This window comes from Melozone crissalis, unplaced genomic scaffold (assembly GCF_028551555.1).
Source record: "Melozone crissalis strain CALT ecotype California unplaced genomic scaffold, PUWL_Pcris_2 ptg000081l_1, whole genome shotgun sequence".
NCBI lineage: Eukaryota > Metazoa > Chordata > Aves > Passeriformes > Passerellidae > Melozone > Melozone crissalis.
The window spans coordinates 5,472,251-5,490,316 of record NW_026535858.1 but is presented as its reverse complement, the minus strand read 5'-3'; the positions used below and the strand labels follow the sequence as shown (position 1 = coordinate 5,490,316).

At 38.7% G+C, this 18,066-nt stretch overlaps 1 protein-coding gene across 1 annotated transcript in view; it reads right to left on the bottom strand.

Moving 5' to 3' along the window:
• Positions 1–18,066, bottom strand: part of PSME4 (proteasome activator subunit 4) — a 44,926-nt gene that overhangs the window by 4,223 nt on the left and 22,637 nt on the right. The window contains exons 18-43 of the mRNA XM_054290266.1: positions 16,766–16,981; positions 15,473–15,630; positions 14,768–14,863; positions 14,117–14,172; positions 13,525–13,581; positions 13,281–13,336; positions 13,101–13,199; positions 12,952–13,014; positions 12,702–12,797; positions 12,216–12,347; positions 11,473–11,682; positions 11,209–11,345; positions 10,942–10,995; positions 10,290–10,419; positions 9,602–9,683; positions 9,140–9,293; positions 8,524–8,593; positions 7,979–8,104; positions 7,499–7,651; positions 6,955–7,059; positions 6,400–6,491; positions 5,892–6,023; positions 5,078–5,286; positions 4,867–4,952; positions 3,621–3,749; positions 2,885–3,040 (exon numbers count right to left, since the gene is read on the bottom strand). Of these exons, the coding sequence (XP_054146241.1) occupies positions 2,885–3,040; positions 3,621–3,749; positions 4,867–4,952; positions 5,078–5,286; positions 5,892–6,023; positions 6,400–6,491; positions 6,955–7,059; positions 7,499–7,651; positions 7,979–8,104; positions 8,524–8,593; positions 9,140–9,293; positions 9,602–9,683; positions 10,290–10,419; positions 10,942–10,995; positions 11,209–11,345; positions 11,473–11,682; positions 12,216–12,347; positions 12,702–12,797; positions 12,952–13,014; positions 13,101–13,199; positions 13,281–13,336; positions 13,525–13,581; positions 14,117–14,172; positions 14,768–14,863; positions 15,473–15,630; positions 16,766–16,981 (3,054 nt within the window). The remainder of the gene's footprint in view (positions 1–2,884; positions 3,041–3,620; positions 3,750–4,866; positions 4,953–5,077; positions 5,287–5,891; positions 6,024–6,399; positions 6,492–6,954; positions 7,060–7,498; positions 7,652–7,978; positions 8,105–8,523; positions 8,594–9,139; positions 9,294–9,601; positions 9,684–10,289; positions 10,420–10,941; positions 10,996–11,208; positions 11,346–11,472; positions 11,683–12,215; positions 12,348–12,701; positions 12,798–12,951; positions 13,015–13,100; positions 13,200–13,280; positions 13,337–13,524; positions 13,582–14,116; positions 14,173–14,767; positions 14,864–15,472; positions 15,631–16,765; positions 16,982–18,066) is intronic.

Here is an 18,066-nt window from a genome sequence, read left to right as displayed (position 1 = left end):
CTTTCAAGCACACCCCACTAACCCAAGTCTTACTCAGCAAAAGCCTTTAAAGTATTGTCCTGCTATTAGTAGTTTATTAGGTGGCTCTTTAAAATTATCAACATGCTTGGCTGTAATACAGAATTACTGTCACAGAATCTGCTATAAAGTGACCTGCTACTCAAGGAAATAATGTAATTTAACTCCACTGTCAACAGAAGAGCTTTAGAAAGTTTAAAAACAAACATTGACTGAGACCAAATAATCATCCTCCTTCACAAAATTCCTAACAGGCTCTGCATTGACATCAGTTTTAAAGTGGGCTTTATTCAAAAGCATTTAGTTCTTCACAAAAGCAGAAGAGCTTTTCCAAGAAAAGGCAAGAGGAATATTCCAGAGACTCAGCTGAATCTGTTCTACCCATAGCACAAGTATTCTTTGAAAGACACAACAGATGCTGGATTAATAAGCAACAAAACTTTATTATCAACAACTCAGTTCTGTAATGCTCCAGCATGACAGACTTCCTTGTCTCAAGTACCAGACCTCTGCACTACATGAATAACCAGAAACCCAGGTTGGAAAAACATTCTTAAGGGTAACACAGAAGCACCAAAGAACAAGACTAAACTTAGCTTTCATCTAATTGCCAAGCCATTCAAAACACAGATCTCCTTTTCTATTTTTTTTAAACAAACCACAGCACCTTGTTAGTGAATTCCAAGTAGAGACAACTCATCCTTGCTTTTAAAAACAAGTGACTAACCCATCAGTATTACTAATTTCTCTCATCTCCTCAAATCTCCCAAAGCCAGGAAGTTATAGATGTGTAAAATTGTATTGAAATTGGGAGTCCCTCCAAAACTCACTCCCACTTTCCCTAATTACATTCTGACAAAAGCCTCCCAACATTTACAAACCTGCAAACCAAATCAACTGGTTGAGATGCTGCCACCAGATTTTTGATAGGTACATTGTCACAGGTAACTGCAAACAGAACACTTGTCTCTGTGGAGCACAAACACCTGCTCTGAATCCAATGCAGCAGATTATAATAATAAATTACGTCCTTGAACATGATGTTCTGAGCCTCACAAAGCCATAAGTACAGCTGCAAGAGCTGCCATAATTAAACACAGGAAGTTCAAATCAGCTCTTGAGACTCTGACCCATTCCATTTAAATTTCTACAAGGCACTATTCTAACGTGATCTACTTTGCTGCCAGTGAAGGAGGAAGGATGAGGTGAGAGGCTGGCAGGGCTGTTTATCAGCAGATTGTGAGTCCCTGAAGAGCTGAGCTATTAAATGAGACAAGATGTGCTAATACAAGAGCCAGACACAAAGCAGCTCGGCTGGGAAGTGAGCGAGCTCCCAGGAGTGCTGGGCTCATTTACATCCCTACTCCCTGTACTACAATCACTTTTATTTCTAAATTAATCACCCAGCTAGAAGGAACACTTTGCTGTGAGGAGCACCTGGAAGCAAAGCCTTTAAAATCATTCACCAAGGAGCTGATCACTCACCAACTCTGGCACCAAATAATTTATAAATGATCACACTCATGATGGAATACAGAATATAAAAATAAGGGGAATCTCTCCATCACCTATGGGTTTTTTTGGTCAGAAGGGACTGATCACTGTCTATCAAAGTGCAGCCATATCACAACAAAACCACTCAACAGCATGAGCCAAACCCAACTGAAGAAGTTGCAAGGAGAGAGAAAATACAGAGAGAAAATACTCTCATTCCTGTAACACTGCAGTGCAACATGAAAAATGCTTATCAAGACATTGAGTGCTGTGCATATTAAAACAATCATCAGCAGGTCTGGCCCTTGCTATCAAAATATGCAAAAAAAGTATCTTAAAATCCAAGAACCAAAAGCTCAATTCTACATTGCAAAGACACCAAATCCTAGTCAAAGCTAACAATTCTCATCTTAAAAATCCAGCATCCAAAAACTACACAGGAATTACTCAGCAGGATACTGCATCTTGTCAGTTATTACCAAGAAAGAACAAGATTACTTTTCAGAGAAAAGTGAAAGCTTCCATGGCAACAGCATGATCCAGAGTGGTTATGAACACAGGTAGGCTTTTTGGATTTGCACCTCTGCTGTGCAGAGAGATAATTTGGTACATTTAAAGTAACTCAATAAATTGCATTCAAGTGAATAAAAGGTATTTTTCAAAATGGTGTGAGATTATGAGGTAAGTACTCTGACAAACAACTTCTGTAGGATTGCAAGGTGATGCAGAATCTTTCTTCTAGAAGGAATAAAGCATCCAAAAGTAGGATTTCATTGATATTTGGCAACTGCACAAACACCAGGGAAAATGATGGTGCATGGGAGATAGGCCAGGCAGGAGGTTAACAATAAAGATTCTTCACTTTGCTTAAACGTGACTTAAATTCACATAATTTAATGCAAGCTCCTCAGTTCTAGGTAGTTCTTGAGGGAAATATAAAGAATATTTTTGTCACTAATATGATATGATTAGATGTGAGGCAGACCTACAGAGTAATAAATGGTGGTTTTACACACTTTTCACAGGAAGGGATTTGACTTTGGATGTTGAATTTTCTACCAACACACCTTTATAGTGGAATTAATAATATTCCTATTTCATGCAGAGAAACCAAGCTCCAAGCAATGCACCATTCTGTGAAAAAGGGAAAGCAGTGAACTTTTAAAAAATCACTAATGGAATATTTTATTATCAACTGTTTCCCTGGAATGAATATGAAAGAAACAAATCCCATAAAGCTCATTTTCAAAGCAGGAAGAATGCTGAGCCAGAAATACCTCCTGAATTAATTTCCATGTCAGCTTTTCCATAAAAAAACTTTGACAAAGGCAAGAAACTGGTGTGAAAGCAGTGCAGAGAAGGGATCACTTGCCTCGAGCTGTTCATCTTCCAGGAGTTTTATCACCAGCCACCTGATGTCATTGACTGCCTCGCTGTTGTTGAGGAAGATGAAGAGATTGTAGAACACCATGGTCTGGAGGTAGGTTAGGATGGTGTATCGGGCATGCCAAGAATTGCTTTCTGCTGTCTGCAGTGAATAAATCAGGGTGAGAAGGCAAAAATGTCAAAGAAAGCAGGCCTCTGATGGAAAGTGAACAATATTTCAGAAAAAAGCTTCTGGGAGAAGTTGCAAAGAATTTCCTTTATTCAGGTAATTTTGTTTCATTGACCTTTTATCTCTAAAGTAGGCAGTTATTATTTAGGGAATAATTTTCACAGGCTTCACTTCCAAAGCAGATTGTTAAACAGAAATATATTGCAAAACCCTACAGAAATCAGATTCAAGGACAGTTCTTTAGCTGAAGATTAATTCTGAATTGGATTTTGAATTGTTATACTCATGAGGAGACTTAAAGTGATCCACTACTGAACCAAATGTTAATACATCAAAATTCAGTTCCATTTGTTATCAAAGTAAGTGGCTTAAATGTTAAACAAGACACACTTACTAAGTGTTTTAAAACACTTTAAATAAAATCTTTCAGATCTAAATCAGTATTTGACTTGCTTAAATCAGTATTTGATTTAAGAGTATTGTATACTCTTAAATAAAAAGCAGAGGATGCACGAGATGAGAAGAAGCTTTAAGCTGTTTAGACCACACTCACTTGTTTTAGCACCTGAAGTACCAAAGGCACTTGCTGAGGATACAGCAAACCCTGAGACATCAAGGACAAACACATCTTAGCATCTCTTTTGAGCTCATCATAGCTGTTGTCGTTCTCCACAGGTGCAATCTAAATCAGAGCAGGGAGGGAATAAAGCCCTGTTAGTAAATAGGCACTGGAGACAGCAAAATCCTCAAAACAAGGGTAATCTCATGAAAGGACAGCTGTCTAGGAAAAATACATTCAATATAATGCTGAAAGATTAGGTTAGCTGGGAAAAGCAATCAATATATGACATTAAATATTCTCAGTAAATGATCAAGATATCCTGGTGAGATGTTGGTTCCCCACTGCTATTCTCTTGGTATCAAACCAAATTAATTTCATATTTTAGATCCAGGTCCAGAACTGAGACATAGCTTTACCAAGGTCACTTCTACTTCAATAGACCTTTATTTTATGGTCACATAGATTACTGTGGGGTAATTTATTGATGTTTGTGCACTTTGGGCACACAAGCATGGATTATTTCAGAGAGGTAAGACTGGATGACACAGATTCAAAGAATACAAGAATCAAGGGTGTCACAGACATCTTTTATGAAAAATACTTTCTTTAGGATTTTTCCTCCTGAGAAGCTGAGAGGCCTCAGGAACAAAATGTAAACATTGAGTATTTGCTGCTGTGGAATGCAACAGGTGGATCTGTGATTGGCCCATGTTGGATTTTTCTAATTAATGGCCAATCACAGTCAGCTGGCTCAGACAGAGAGTCCGAGACAGAGCCTTTGTTATCATTCCTTATTATTCTATTCTTAGCTGGCCTTCTGATGAAATCCTTTCTTCTATTCTTTATTATAGTTTTAATATAATATATATCACAAAATAATAAATCAAGCCTTCTGAAACATGGAGTCAAATCCTCATCTCTTCCCTCAACCTGAGACTCCCGTGAACACAGTCACACAGAGGAACAACAGGAGCTGCTTAGAAAGAATTGTGTAGTCAGGAAACAAAAGAAAATAGCTCAAGGTCCCTTAGAGAATCATGGAATGGTTTGGGTTGGAAGGGTGATCCAGTTTCCCTCCCCTGCCATGGGAAGAGCCACCTTCCACTAGAGCTGGCTGTTCAATGCCACATGTAACTTCTAATATTATAAATATATTAGAAATCAAATAACTTCATTTTATTTATACAATCCTTCTTTAATCAAACATAGCCAATAAAGGAGAAATTAAAGGATGTACCTTGAAAAACAAAGGTAACAGCTGGAGTTGCTCCGTGACGGCCGTAGAGAAAGAACGTCCTGCACTCGCCATCAACCACTTCAGAACTGTTTGAATAAAGAGAAATTATCACTGATCAAGAAGAGAAATATGAACAACTCTGCTACACAATCTGCAGACCTCAATCACCATGTGCTCAAACACTCCCCATTCCCTGAGCTCCTTAACTCACTGGTTTTCAAGAGTTTAATGCCCTGAGTTCGCTCGTCTTGTTCGCCGACTCCATTCTCTTCCATAACATGATTCTGGATTTCTTCATCTGCTTCCATGAGGGGTCTGAGGTTTTCAAGTATCCGGGTAGTAAATTCATGGACACGAGGAGATTTAGTTGCAGCAGTGTTTGGCAAGGAAACATCTATCATGAATATGTAGGTCAACACACTAAAAAAACAAACAAAGCCAGCAGGAACACACAGTGAGCACGACTCTTGTCCAGAGAACAGTGACCTGTGAACTCCAAATGATCCAAGATCAATTGGGTGACCTTTGAGGTTAATGCTTAGAGAAAATTTCCTCTCATCTTCAATTCAAAGTTATTTACAACCAAATGTCTCTTCTAAGAGCTTTAGAGATGTCAAACATAAACATAGACAAGAAAATAGTGAGGCTCTGGCACAGCTTGCCCAGAGAAGCTGTGGCTGCCCCTGGATCCCTGAAAGTGTCCAAGGCCAGGGTGGATGGGGCTTGGAGCTACCTGGGATGGTGGAAAATGTCCCTGCCCATGGTAAGTGGTGGGACTGGAAGAGCTTTAAGGTCCCTCCCAATCCAAAACATTCTATGAATAGATAAATGAAAAGATGAACATTCTATGAAAAGACAAATGTAGAGAAGCAATCTGGAATTTCTGAAGCAAGTCTCTTAAATTATAGATCTGATTTTTGTTACAGCAGCATTAATGCTTTTCAGGTTAATTATTCAGCTACCCAACTACCCAAATAAAAATGCAGATTTAAAACCCAACAGGAACTGCAGCAGACAACACTGACCTTCCTATTCTCTCTCGGACGTTCTTGTAGACCTGGGTGAGTTTGGGCTCCAGGTACTTGAGCAGCCTGTGCAGCAGCTCTGGCACTCTCCACTCCTGCTGGGCAAGGCCCCCTTGCAGCACATAAAGGCGGCTGGGAATGAGAGCAGCTCATTTTTAATCATACAGAACATTCCTCCTTCCCCAGTCCCCTCCAGGCTTTGTTTGGGAATGTGCACAAGTGTGTCAGTGCGCAATAGTGTCCTTCAATGAGCAAAGATAGGTAGAAATTGCCCAGTGAAACAACAGTGCTGCTTCTCTGCTAGCCCCAAACCTTTCCATCCTCTTGAGTTATATTAAAAATATTATCATGAAGAATCTGCCATTGTGTGGGGAAAGCTGATTGGAAAGCATTGCCTTTGTTCCCCTCCCCTACAAGGCAGCTGGCACAGCATCCTCTCAATCCAGCTTATCCAGGCTGCACTTCCTACTCTATTGAGCCACAATAAAACAGTTCAAATTCATTTTACCAGGCATCTACAAATGATCCTCCTTCACCACTCAGTGGAGATTCCAACAGCAATTCAAACAACCAGTGCAGTTTCCTAGGATCTCTGCTCTCCTGGAAAAGAACAGGGAACAGAGATGTAAGTAAATGAGGGGGGTTGAAAATGTAAATAATGTATAAAATAAGGTATAAACAAGGAAAGTGTTGATAGAAATTTTTTTTTTGCATCCCCTGGATTTATTTATTAAATAAGGGCAATATTCAGGATGTTTTCACAATGAACCTCAACAGAAGAAAAACCCAATAAAACTATACACAGTTGTAATTAATTGGTAAATACAATCAGAATAGAAGAATTTTTAATTTCATTTTTGAGATATCTCAATAACCATGCCTGAATTTTGCTAATTAGGGTTCTGGATGACAAGCTACACTGAGTGATATGAAAAAATTATTGACATAAGATATTTGTGACCTATCACTGACCCTGCTGCCCAGCACCACAGCTCCCAGCTCACTGCAAGAATGTTAATCCACAGTGGATCCAGCATAAGAAGACAAAAAATGGGATACTTACACAGGAGGTGGCAATGCAGGTGCCCCAGTCATTGTATGTTTCCACTGTGATGTTGGATAAAGCTGTTCGAAGCAATGGACACAGAAGGTTCCAAAGTTTTTCCACCTGCCCAGCAAAAACACAAGAGACAGGATTTTATTATTTGTACTATTTTTTACTATTTTTCCTATTTTACTTTTATAAGATTTTACCCAGCACAGATATTAAAATGTCTTCTTTATTTTTGTACTGATTCTCTGAGGATTATTTTTTGGCACAGACAGCTAGGCCTGAATTAAATAAATATTTAGCAGTCCAAAGAGGACATAATCACTTATTCCTATTGGAAATTACAAACCACATCAGCTTTGCCATCTCCTTAACATCAAACTGTTCCTAGTTTTAATACTGGAGCATTTTCCCAACACCTGGCAAGAACAGGCACCAAACCAAGCAATGAACTGTGCTCTGAGTTTAGCAATCAAGATCTCAACTTGTAATTGAGCTAATTATTCAAAATTACTCTTTAACTTCCAAGAATGACTCAAAAATACTCCTCCAGCACCTTCTCAAAGGTCCAGTGTTTAGAACCTCTAATGAGGCCAGCTATGATTTCAGCCAGACATCTCTGGGTGCTTTCGTGGGAGTCTGCGACCAGTTGCTCCAAGTGGGGCTGAAGAACTGGCAAAAAGGCATCATCAAAGTTTCTGAAAAGGCCCTGGAAAACAAGAGGGGAAAGGGTCTTTAGGAATTATCTAAAACACTGTCTTCCCAAGAACATGATAGAATTTGAGTTTGAATGTGCAGAAAGTGAAATTACTTTGCTTTTTTTAAGAGCATTATACACCAGTGTCCTTCAGACCATTACAATACTCTAAATATGTTTCCCTAAGTAGTTAATCAGAAGAGAGGATTAATAGAATTACCCAGAGCAGCTTTAAAAATCAATGTTTTGCAACAGTATGAGCCCAGAAGTCTTTGGCTTTTCCATGCTCTGGGAATTGTCTACAAAATGAGAGCAATTTAGTGATTGAACTCTCCTTACCTTGAAGAGGCAAAATCTGCGAGGATTAAATTTGTCCTTTCCCTTTCTGTCTTCTAAAGACAAAAATTTTATTAACTGCTCAACAAACTTGGGATCAGAAAAGTGATCATATATAATTTGTTCTTCCTGTAATGGGAAAAAAAAAAGGATTAGCTTTGAGGTGTTTGCTTGCCACAGTGATACCCCAGTCTTTACAAGTCCCATGTTTCATTTGCATTCTCAAGGAAAGAAATGTCTTGCTTATCCACTTCCCCTTTCATTTTATAGGGAATTACCACAACCCCTAAAAATTAGTCCTTCCCATTGTCATTAATGACTTTGTTCTCAAGTCTGATCATGATTTGAAAGTGCTCATTAATACAATTATTTCACGATCTCTGAGAGAAAAACTGCAATACATTAAAACAACAACTCCTTCCGGTACACTGATACAATAAGAATTAGAAAAATACAATTAAAAGCATCTTGTGGGGGTCTCCACATTCATCTTAAGAGAAGAAAGGAGGAGTACTATTAAAAAAACCCCACAAATTTGCAACTTTTACCTCTGTCAGCTCATCTCTCGTTCGCCCAAGCTTTGGCTGCTGCTCAGCTGGAGCATAAACTGTCATAGTTCTGAATATTAAAAACAAAAGATATACAATAAAAAGCTAAAATAAAAAGTAAAAATACACTAGCACATGTTGTTGCTTTCTATGTTCTCAATATTAAACAGAACTTATCCACAACTCCAAAAGATTGAAATTTAAAGAAGAAAACTTACAACAGAATGAAGTTCGTTATTAAAGGTTTTGCTATACAAGCAACTCAGAAATATTAGGGATAGAATACTCTTCATGTATCTAGTTCCCAATATGAATATTTCATTTTAACAGCAGCAGTTTAACAGCCATGTGGAATTTGTGCCTATAGCCCATATAGAGAGAAAAGGGTAGAAAAGAAATAATAAACAAAAATCCCCAAACCAACCAACACAAAACCCATCCAGAAATGGTACAACAAGCAAGGAGCACAAAGGAAAAAACAAACTGTATTTTTTTGTGGTTCAATTAAGTTAAATATATAAGAAAAAATAAAAATCATAATAAACCAGGATTTCATTTCCCACAGAATTTTTCCTGCTGACTCTCCCAGCTCCACCTCAATGCTAATGCCACTCACTGGGGCCAGGTGTAATATCCCCAGTGTGTTTTCTCCACAAAACAGCAGGATTCCCAGGCTTCCTTGCTCTTTGGTAGGCTCTGGCTGTCGTAGTGCAGCCACTGGTTGTCAGCTCTGTCACCAGCTTGGATGCTGGAAGGCTTTAGGGTCCCACCTGATCCAAGAGGAAAATCAAAATTAACGTGCATAAAAATACATCAAAATTAAAAAGGAGATGTACAAGTTGTTCTCACAAATTAAAAGGTTTTCAGAGAGGAAATAACCCCCAAAAGCAAAAAAAAAACCCCAAACTGAAAAATTGCCAATTATACTACTTCTGTATCATATTTACCTATTTGCTTAGAACATTAACAACCAGAGAGAAAGGAAAAGATCCTGATTCTATGTTTAATTTAACCAGAAAAGCTTTGAAAAACATTTTAGGATAAATGTAAGATATGCCTTATATTAAATAAAACATACTTATTTCGTAGGGGCAGATGGGCACTTTCTTGTGTGGTCTCTTAAGCTGCTTAAGAATCCCAGCCACAGCTGAGATGGCCACCTAAAGAAAAGCAAAAAATGGGCATTAATGTGTTCATTCCATACATTTCCCTCAGAAGGATGTGGCTCATCATCCCTAAAAAGCCATTGAATGTGCAGTGAACCCATAAAGAAAGAATCCTGGTTATTTCAGGGGATAAAGGATATTAATTACTTTACAGGCCAGAAAATTCTCACTAATAATTTTGTTTTAATAATTTGAATTTAATATTGTTTTAATAATTTTTTTGGGGGAAAAGAAGGTTTGTTTTGAGCCTCACTGAGGCAGCAACAGAACAAATGAAACACATTAATGACTCCCTTCAAATAACAAACTGCAGGTGGGAAAAGCAGCCATCTGCAAAAGAAATTCTGCAAAAGAACTCTGAAATAAATAAGGACTCAGCCCATCCCACATCTTCACAGTTTACAGATTTACACATGCCATGCTACAGCACTGCCAAGATTGCCATTTCTTGGACTGGGAATTTTGTACACGTGCATGGCTGGAAGGGGGAGGAGGGAGTTCCACCTCAGTTTTTGTGTTTTATCCCAGCAAAACTCCATGAGCAGTTGATGTGGAGCCCAAAGAGCTGCAGAGCCAGAGGAAATCCTTCCCTGGGCTCACCTTGCGAACCACAATCGCGTCGTGGTTGAGACACTGCACGAAGAATTTGATGGCACGGGGGGGCAGGATCCTGTCATCCCTCAGGAGCAGGGACAGGAAGCCAATGCTTATGTGTTCAAACTTCCAGGGCCTGAAAAAACCCCAAATATTCAAAACAGAGAGTAAATAACAATGTTTATGTACTGGTTTTACTCAGAAATTATTACATCCGTTAAGATTATGGGAATACATAAATTATTGGCACTGCTGTAATCAATGAGCTTAACTCATTTTGGGAAACCTCCAGTGTTCTGGGAACATACAGGTGGAAAAATATAAAATACATGGTGTAAAATACCTATAGGGATATTATTTTACAAGTTTTTTAACACAAATACTATGGGAACAATTAGAATCTATTCTGATGACAGTATTACAGACAGAACCAGAGCTTTTTTTTATTTAAAAAAATATTAAAAACCTCAGTAACAGGCCAGACTAATTAAGGAAAAAGTTGAACTCCAAGATGTGATGATGCCTTATATTAACAAATGAAGCTCCCAGTCCAAATAAGTCCAAGACCATGGTAACTGTCCTCCTGGATATTGATCCATGCAACCCCCTCCAATCCACCCCAAAAAACCACTTTCATGCACAAAAAAGGGGGACTTACAGATTTCTCTGTTCCACACAGTCCAGCAGCATGTTGACCAAATTTTCATAGTTCCTGAGAGAAAGAGAGGGAGTTACCAAACACATGGTACTGAGAGATCCATTGAAAAATAGAGGAAAAGTTCCTCAACAAAAGGTGTGTGAAGGTAAAAAGGAAGAGGCAAAGAGGGAATAGAAGTGTAGAGAGAAGATCCAGAATGTCCAAGGACTGTTGGGCTGCATTTTGGATGATGACATTTAATGTGCAGTTCAAGGAAGCTGAACTCACCTCAGAGCCTCAGCACTCTTCTCCTTCTGTCGCTGAATTCCCAACTGAATTTCCTCTGATCCCAGAGCTGGGAACTCTGAATTTGGCTCTCCTGACTTCTGCAGCAGAACAGCCACCTCCATGCACTTCTCTGGAACCTGTCGATGGACAATGCAAAGATTTAGGATTTGAACTTACAAGTTTTTACTGTCTCTGCTTTGGAATCAGCAGAGAATTTCCTTGTCCATACAGACAAGCCTGAACACCAAGGAATTGATCACTCACTGCAAAATCCAGCCCAATGGTTTCATACTGCCGATGGATTTTCTCTGCCAGGTCATCAAAGAGTCTGACAATGGATGGTTTTTCCAAGGACATGGCTTTGCTAAGCCCAGAAGAGACAATTGCTGGCCATGTCTGTGCTATACAGTCCCAGTCGTGCAGATTGGCCAAGCAGACCCCGCTGTGGTTCCCAAGCAGACAATATAAGGCACCCTGTGGGATAGGAAAAGGGGTTTGGGAAGGTTAAACTCAGCTCATCTGTGAGATTGACACATGCACCCACATAGAATAAAAACTCAGCTACCAAATCATGAAAATGTCCATAAACATTCAGCCTCACAGTGCAAAATCTTCAGTAATTTGACAGAGTCCTCTTCATTTAATGAGATTGGAAGCCCTGCCAATTAATTTATCCACAGATTGGCTGCCTGATTTCTCAATTATGTTAGAGGAGATGATTCACAACTGCTTCACCTTGACTACAGCTTCTCAATTTCCATTCCATAACTCAAAAATAGGTTCTAACTCAACATTTTGGTAATACCTGAGCACACAGGGAACATATTTTAACACAGTATTTCTCTTAAAGATAGATCTAATGCAAATAATTCCTTCCACCAGTCATGCCTATTAGCCATGAAAATACCAGCCATGCTGATAAACAAGCAAATCCCACTTTCCCCATTAAAAATTCTCATCCAAACACTTTCAAAAGACAGCCCAAAACCAAGTTAATGAGACAGTACTTTAAATTGCTTCTGAGTGACATCTTGCCGGTCAGGACGCAGGAATTCCAGAACTAAGGGAATGATATCTCTGCAACAGAAATTGTAGGTTCCCAGAGCTGTGAAGAATGCTTGCTGAGCTTTACTTCTGACCTGAAACAAAAAATTTACTAGCTAAAAGTAACATCCTCATCCATTTCAGTTATTTATGCATACATCTTTTATCATGTATTTGTGCACAGAAACAAAATTATTTGTGAAAGGTTGTAAACACCCCACCCTGATTATTAAATCCTACTTCTTGTTTCTGGCATTTACATGGGAACAGCTACAAAGTCACAGAAGATTCTCTATGTTGCCAGAAACGAGTTGTTTTTAAGCACATTTGAAAAGCAAACAGCCGGAACAACAGATTTAGGATGCAGAATCACTTGAAGAGACCAACAAAATACTCCATAAATTTAAAAGGGGCTCAGTTTACTCAGTTTAAAAGGGGCTGCTCCTCACCTGCCCATAGGAACTCGTGGACAAACACAGAAGGTCCCTGATCATCTCCTGGTGGGAAGTTTTGTATTCGCAGCCTTCCATCGTCAGAGTTCTCAGCTGAATCCATGGGAAGCACAAAGAAAGGACAGATTGTTTTTACATTTCACACATATAAAAACACCAGTGAAGGAATATTGTGATGATGACATTTAGCTAAATATGCAAAGCAGCTTTTCAAGCAAATTAGTGGGGATTGAAGGGGAAGAATTACCTCATGCTGCAGCATAACCCTGTCGATCAGCAAGGCTCTGATGTGCTGTTTCTTTCCTTGAAGCTGTAGGAAAAGACATCCTTTGGGTGAGATTTCAGTATCAGATCTGCAAACCAGCAACCAAAGCTTCACAAAGCCAAGTCACTGACCCTGTTCTCCATTGATTTTTTCACTAGATTGAAGCTTTTCCATCGTGAATCAAACTCATGCTTGTGAGACCCTTGGAACTGCAAAACATCACTGATAATCTGTGGAAAGAAAGAGAGGATAAGAGTGATTGTTTGGCAAAACAAGTAATCTGGCTTTATTTTTACAAATGTAAAGCATACCTTTATTATTAGAAATAAGGACTTGGTATCATCTTCTGAATTATCAAGAATGTAACCTACAATTGGGAGAAATGAAATTTATAATCAGACAGGAAAAGAGCTTTAAAAATTAGCAATGATTTTGTTTCTGCAAAGCTTAACTTTCAGAATTACAGGCAAAGTAAACAAATACAATTTCCTCATCTATGAAATCATACTGAAGTATGACAGAGCTGGTTTTAGTTACAGGAGTGGTCAAACTTACGCAGCAATTTCCTTGTAACCCTTGCAATTGCTTCTCTGTAATTCTCCCTGGATAAATCTAAAAGAAAACAAAATATTTTCTATTAATCATACAATAGTATAAAAATCAAATTTATTGTGGAAAGCCAGAGCAGACTATTCAGAACTAGCAGGATGAACTATTATAAAAACAACCAATTGTTACATCTAAGGACATGGCTCTCATCAGTTTATCACCTCAGCTGCTTGGGTTTTATGGGTACACAACCTTCTTTATCTGCCTTGACAGTCAGTTTTATTTCTAAAGTTCAGGCAGTTCATTTAGCCTATGGGAATTGAGGAACACACAGAGCTCCCCTCCCCAGCCAGATCTGTATCTCATGTATCACTGCTGAAAATGAACCTGTGTGTACACAGAACTCTGGTGGTGGACATAAAAACCATTTCTAGGAAGAGAAGAATCAAAATTATGGTCTCCAAAAGAACCCATTGTTTTTACAAAAAACCCCAAACAACAAACCCAAAAACAAAACAAAAACCCCCCAGAAGCAAACCAAACCAAAACAAAAAAAGCAACACTTAAAGCCTACCTGAACAGACAGGGATTTACTCACCATATTCAACACCAGTGTACAGCTTTGTCTCTTCTAAAGACACCAGACTTGGTACCCTGCATGAAAATGAATTAATTATTACTACACATGACACAAATAATGAGGTATGTGCAGTTCACTGGCATTTAATTAATTTTAACAAGTTAAATTTCATGGCTGTAGCACACTGACTTCTGGATTTAGTAGCAGTGTGTCTTAGTCCTCACATTAATAAATTAACCATTTCATGGTTAATTTAATGGGTTAATTTAATTAAATTAAGCATTTAATGGTCTGACTGTTTGGATCAGACTTTGTCAGAGGCAGGGACACCATAAAGACACCTTGAACCCAGAATTTTCATTTCCCAGTTAACAGAACCTCATCAGTTCTATTAATCAGGCAGGAATTTGGTCTCTGCCAAACCTGTGAACACACTCACTGAAACACACATAGCTCCCTGTTGTTGGGAAGGACAGGAGAGTTGGAGTCCTTTCCTGACAACTGAATTTTCTGGATCTTGGTATTTACTATGAGTGTTCCCCAAAAGCAAGCTTCTAGCAGCAGTTGTGTGACAACAGCGGTAAGAAAGCACTAAAACCCAACATGAAGGAACATAATCATAATAAACCAGGATTTAATTGTTTGGGATACAAAATAAATGTTACTTACAGATGAGCCACCTTTTCTCCTGTGAGAGGAGGCAGAATGTTCCCAGAGCCAATCAGGCAGTTGTGCACAATGGCAAGACACTGCTGCACATCATCTCTTAAACAAAAAGGAAAACCTGGTTACTTATCTGTTCATTGCTTGAAAATACACAAATGACAAACCACATATTTTTGGTGAAGTTTTATGGAAGGTTTTTCTTTAGTTGCATCAGTTCTAAACACTGGAGGAAGCACTACAGAAATCAAACTGGGCTTTTTGGAGACAACCTAATTTATTTACAAACCCCAATATTTAACTTCATTTTCTGGAAAATATGGGAGATCTTATATTTCAAAACTGTGCAGGTAAGATAAACTAATGTGAAAACTGCTTTGAAGAATTTTATTTAAATCTCAGCTAAAACCTATGAAATAGCTCCTTACCCCAAGGCCAAGACAATTCCTTCAGTCCAGGGGGAGGATGAGGGAATACTTTAGGAGTGAATGTTTTACAGTCTGAAGATAAATTAAAATGTAAAATGTGAACAACTTCTTTCCTGTGTTATTTTAAGGAAATTTTGATGCTATCTCAGCTGAAGTAGAGCTTTGGAAATCTTAAAATAACATCAAAGTGCAACATTATAGTATTTTTCTCTCAGTTTTTGTACTGCCTGTGTGAGTGGCAAGAACTACCAGGAATGGCTTCATGCACTTTTCTCCATCCTACCTGGACATTTCCAGCTCTCCAAGTGCATAGAGCTCCAGCCTGGTGAGCTCAGGCTGCAGGAATGTATCCAGCAAATAAAAAGCAAAGTTTATTTCCTCAGATGAAGGAACGTGCCACTGGATGTCCAAGTTCCGCAGGTCACCTGGCTTGCCCCAGTCCTGCAGAAATAAAGATTCTTCTTATTAATCAAGCTATTGGAATTGTGCTTTTAAAAAAACAGCATTTAATATTATTAAAAAAAACCAACCAAACACATGGGAACTGACTGCTGCTATAAAGTAAGGCAGTTATTCTGACAAGTCTAGGAAAAACAGCATTACCATAAAATCAAACAGAAATCCCAGTCCTATGTATGCCTACACATAGCTAGACAATAACACATATTTGAAAGCACTAAAAGGAAAAGGACTGCACTGGTCTAATTGAAATATAATTTAATTATTCCTTGACTGGATATAAATTCAGACACATTCTTAAGTACAACTTAGACTTTTCATACTCCCATAGAGAACAACAAAGTCATTGTGAACTTTTTCAGTTTCAGAGGAAGAATTTAAAATGATGGTGTGATTGTCAGTTTTTTGGGGGTTTGTTGATTTGTTTGTTTTGTTGGGGTTTTTGGGGCTTGGCATTTAGGACATTTTTGCTTGTTTTTAAATGATTAACTGGCCCAAATGGATGTCCCCATCAGTTACAAAACTGGACTAACTTTCAGTAACAAGAGATTATCTGCAATTGGGAATTATGCAAAAACACTTTTCAGCAAAATGCAGCTGTGTATTGAAACAAGTCAGTTGAAAATTGCTGCCTTTAAACTGGAATATTGATGAATTGACCTCAAAGTCTTAACAGCAGAGCAGCACATGACTTCTGACAGTTTCAGTAACTTTTAATATTGACACCTTTGCTTTCATTTTATCTCAAGCTCATGCTAGAATCATTATTTGTCATTCTGCTGACCTGTAAAACAGCACATCTCCTTGCTGTGTATTAACTTACAGTAATCATGCAATCATGGTAAAAAACACACATCACAAACCACCAGTAAGTCATATAAACTACTCAAAACTATAAAACTACTCAAACAACAGACAGCATTCATTTTTGCTACCAATACACTTTAAATCAATTGTCATTTGCTCTCTATTTCAAAGCCCAAAGCATCACTTCCCATTGCTGCTACCATCATCCAGAAATCTCCAAATAAAACCATAGAGCGTACGACCGCTTTTAAAAGAAAACAAACCAACAAAAAGTCAAATCCTCTTATCCTAAATAAATGAAAATCCTTGCCTTGATAGGAAAGTATTCAGAAAGAGGCTTGTCAAAGCCACCTGGCACACTGCAGTACTCTGTGGGGTAGATAAGTGTAGCAGAACGAAGAAGATGGTGCAGTAGGTTACAAGACAGAATGTAACCCTGCTTACAGGTTAAGTGTAGGGTGCGCTGTAGTATCTTCCCAAACTGCTCCCTGTACAGTAGCAGCTTCTTGCCATCCACTCGAGTGATCTGGGGGCACAGAGAGACATTGCAAACATCAGAGTCACCCTGTTCAGCCCAGCTGGGCCAGTGTTGGGGAAGATGAAACAGGAAAACCTTATAAATATGATTGTCTGGCACAAGATTTTGAGAATATAAAAACTACAAGTGAGATTGAAATGAAATCAAGCTTTGAGATCCCTTAGTTACTGAACAACTGGAAAACAATGGTGTGGCTGGCTGAAAATTATCCCCTTTTGATGAAACAATTCCCTCTGCCTGCAGACAGCTCCAAGCATACCCCACTAGTTTAGCAGAAAGTGTCCAAAGAGGAGTTTTTAGGGTTTAAAAATGTAACACAGTATGGTAATGTAATGATTCTTATAGGCTGTATGTAAATACTATAGGATTTGTATATTGTACTGGATTGGTGGGTGAGAATTAGAATACTCAACACAGAAGAAGATTTATTGTATTGTAATGGAAACCTCACTCTCTTACCTTTTTTACTCCCTTGCCCTCTCATCCTCTCTACCCCTCTCTTCTCTCAGGCCTTCTCTCAGGCCTGATGCAAAGGCACTCAGGCCCTTTGCAATAAACCCCAAGTTCCAAAAGGCCTCTGCACCCAGGCCCTTTGCAATAAACCCCAAGTTCCAGGACCTGGTCTCAGAGATCTCTCATCTCCATCCATTCTGACCGTCCTACTCCCCTGGTGCTCCTACAGGCCAGGCTCCATTCTCCAGCTCCCACTGAACTGATGCTTCCACAGCTGCTGAAAAGTTTCAGTGATGCCATCTGCTCGACCCCATGCTGAATTTTCTAGCAATACTTCTGTATTTTCTTAAATTAACTTTAAAATATTTCTATTTACCAAAACGCTTCTTATGTTTCTCCCTGCATTGATCCCTGTTCTTTCACTCCCCCTCAATAATTGCTTTAATTTCATCCCACATACAACACTGTGTTTATTTGCTTCAAACAACAGCTACTCATGTTGCATTCAAAGTTAGGTAAAAACCAGAAGCTCTCCTGTGCCATCCACATAACATTTGCATTGCTTTAACAATTGCTTTATATTTTTCTCCTTTTAGGGGCAGGATTAAGCAGGATGCAGT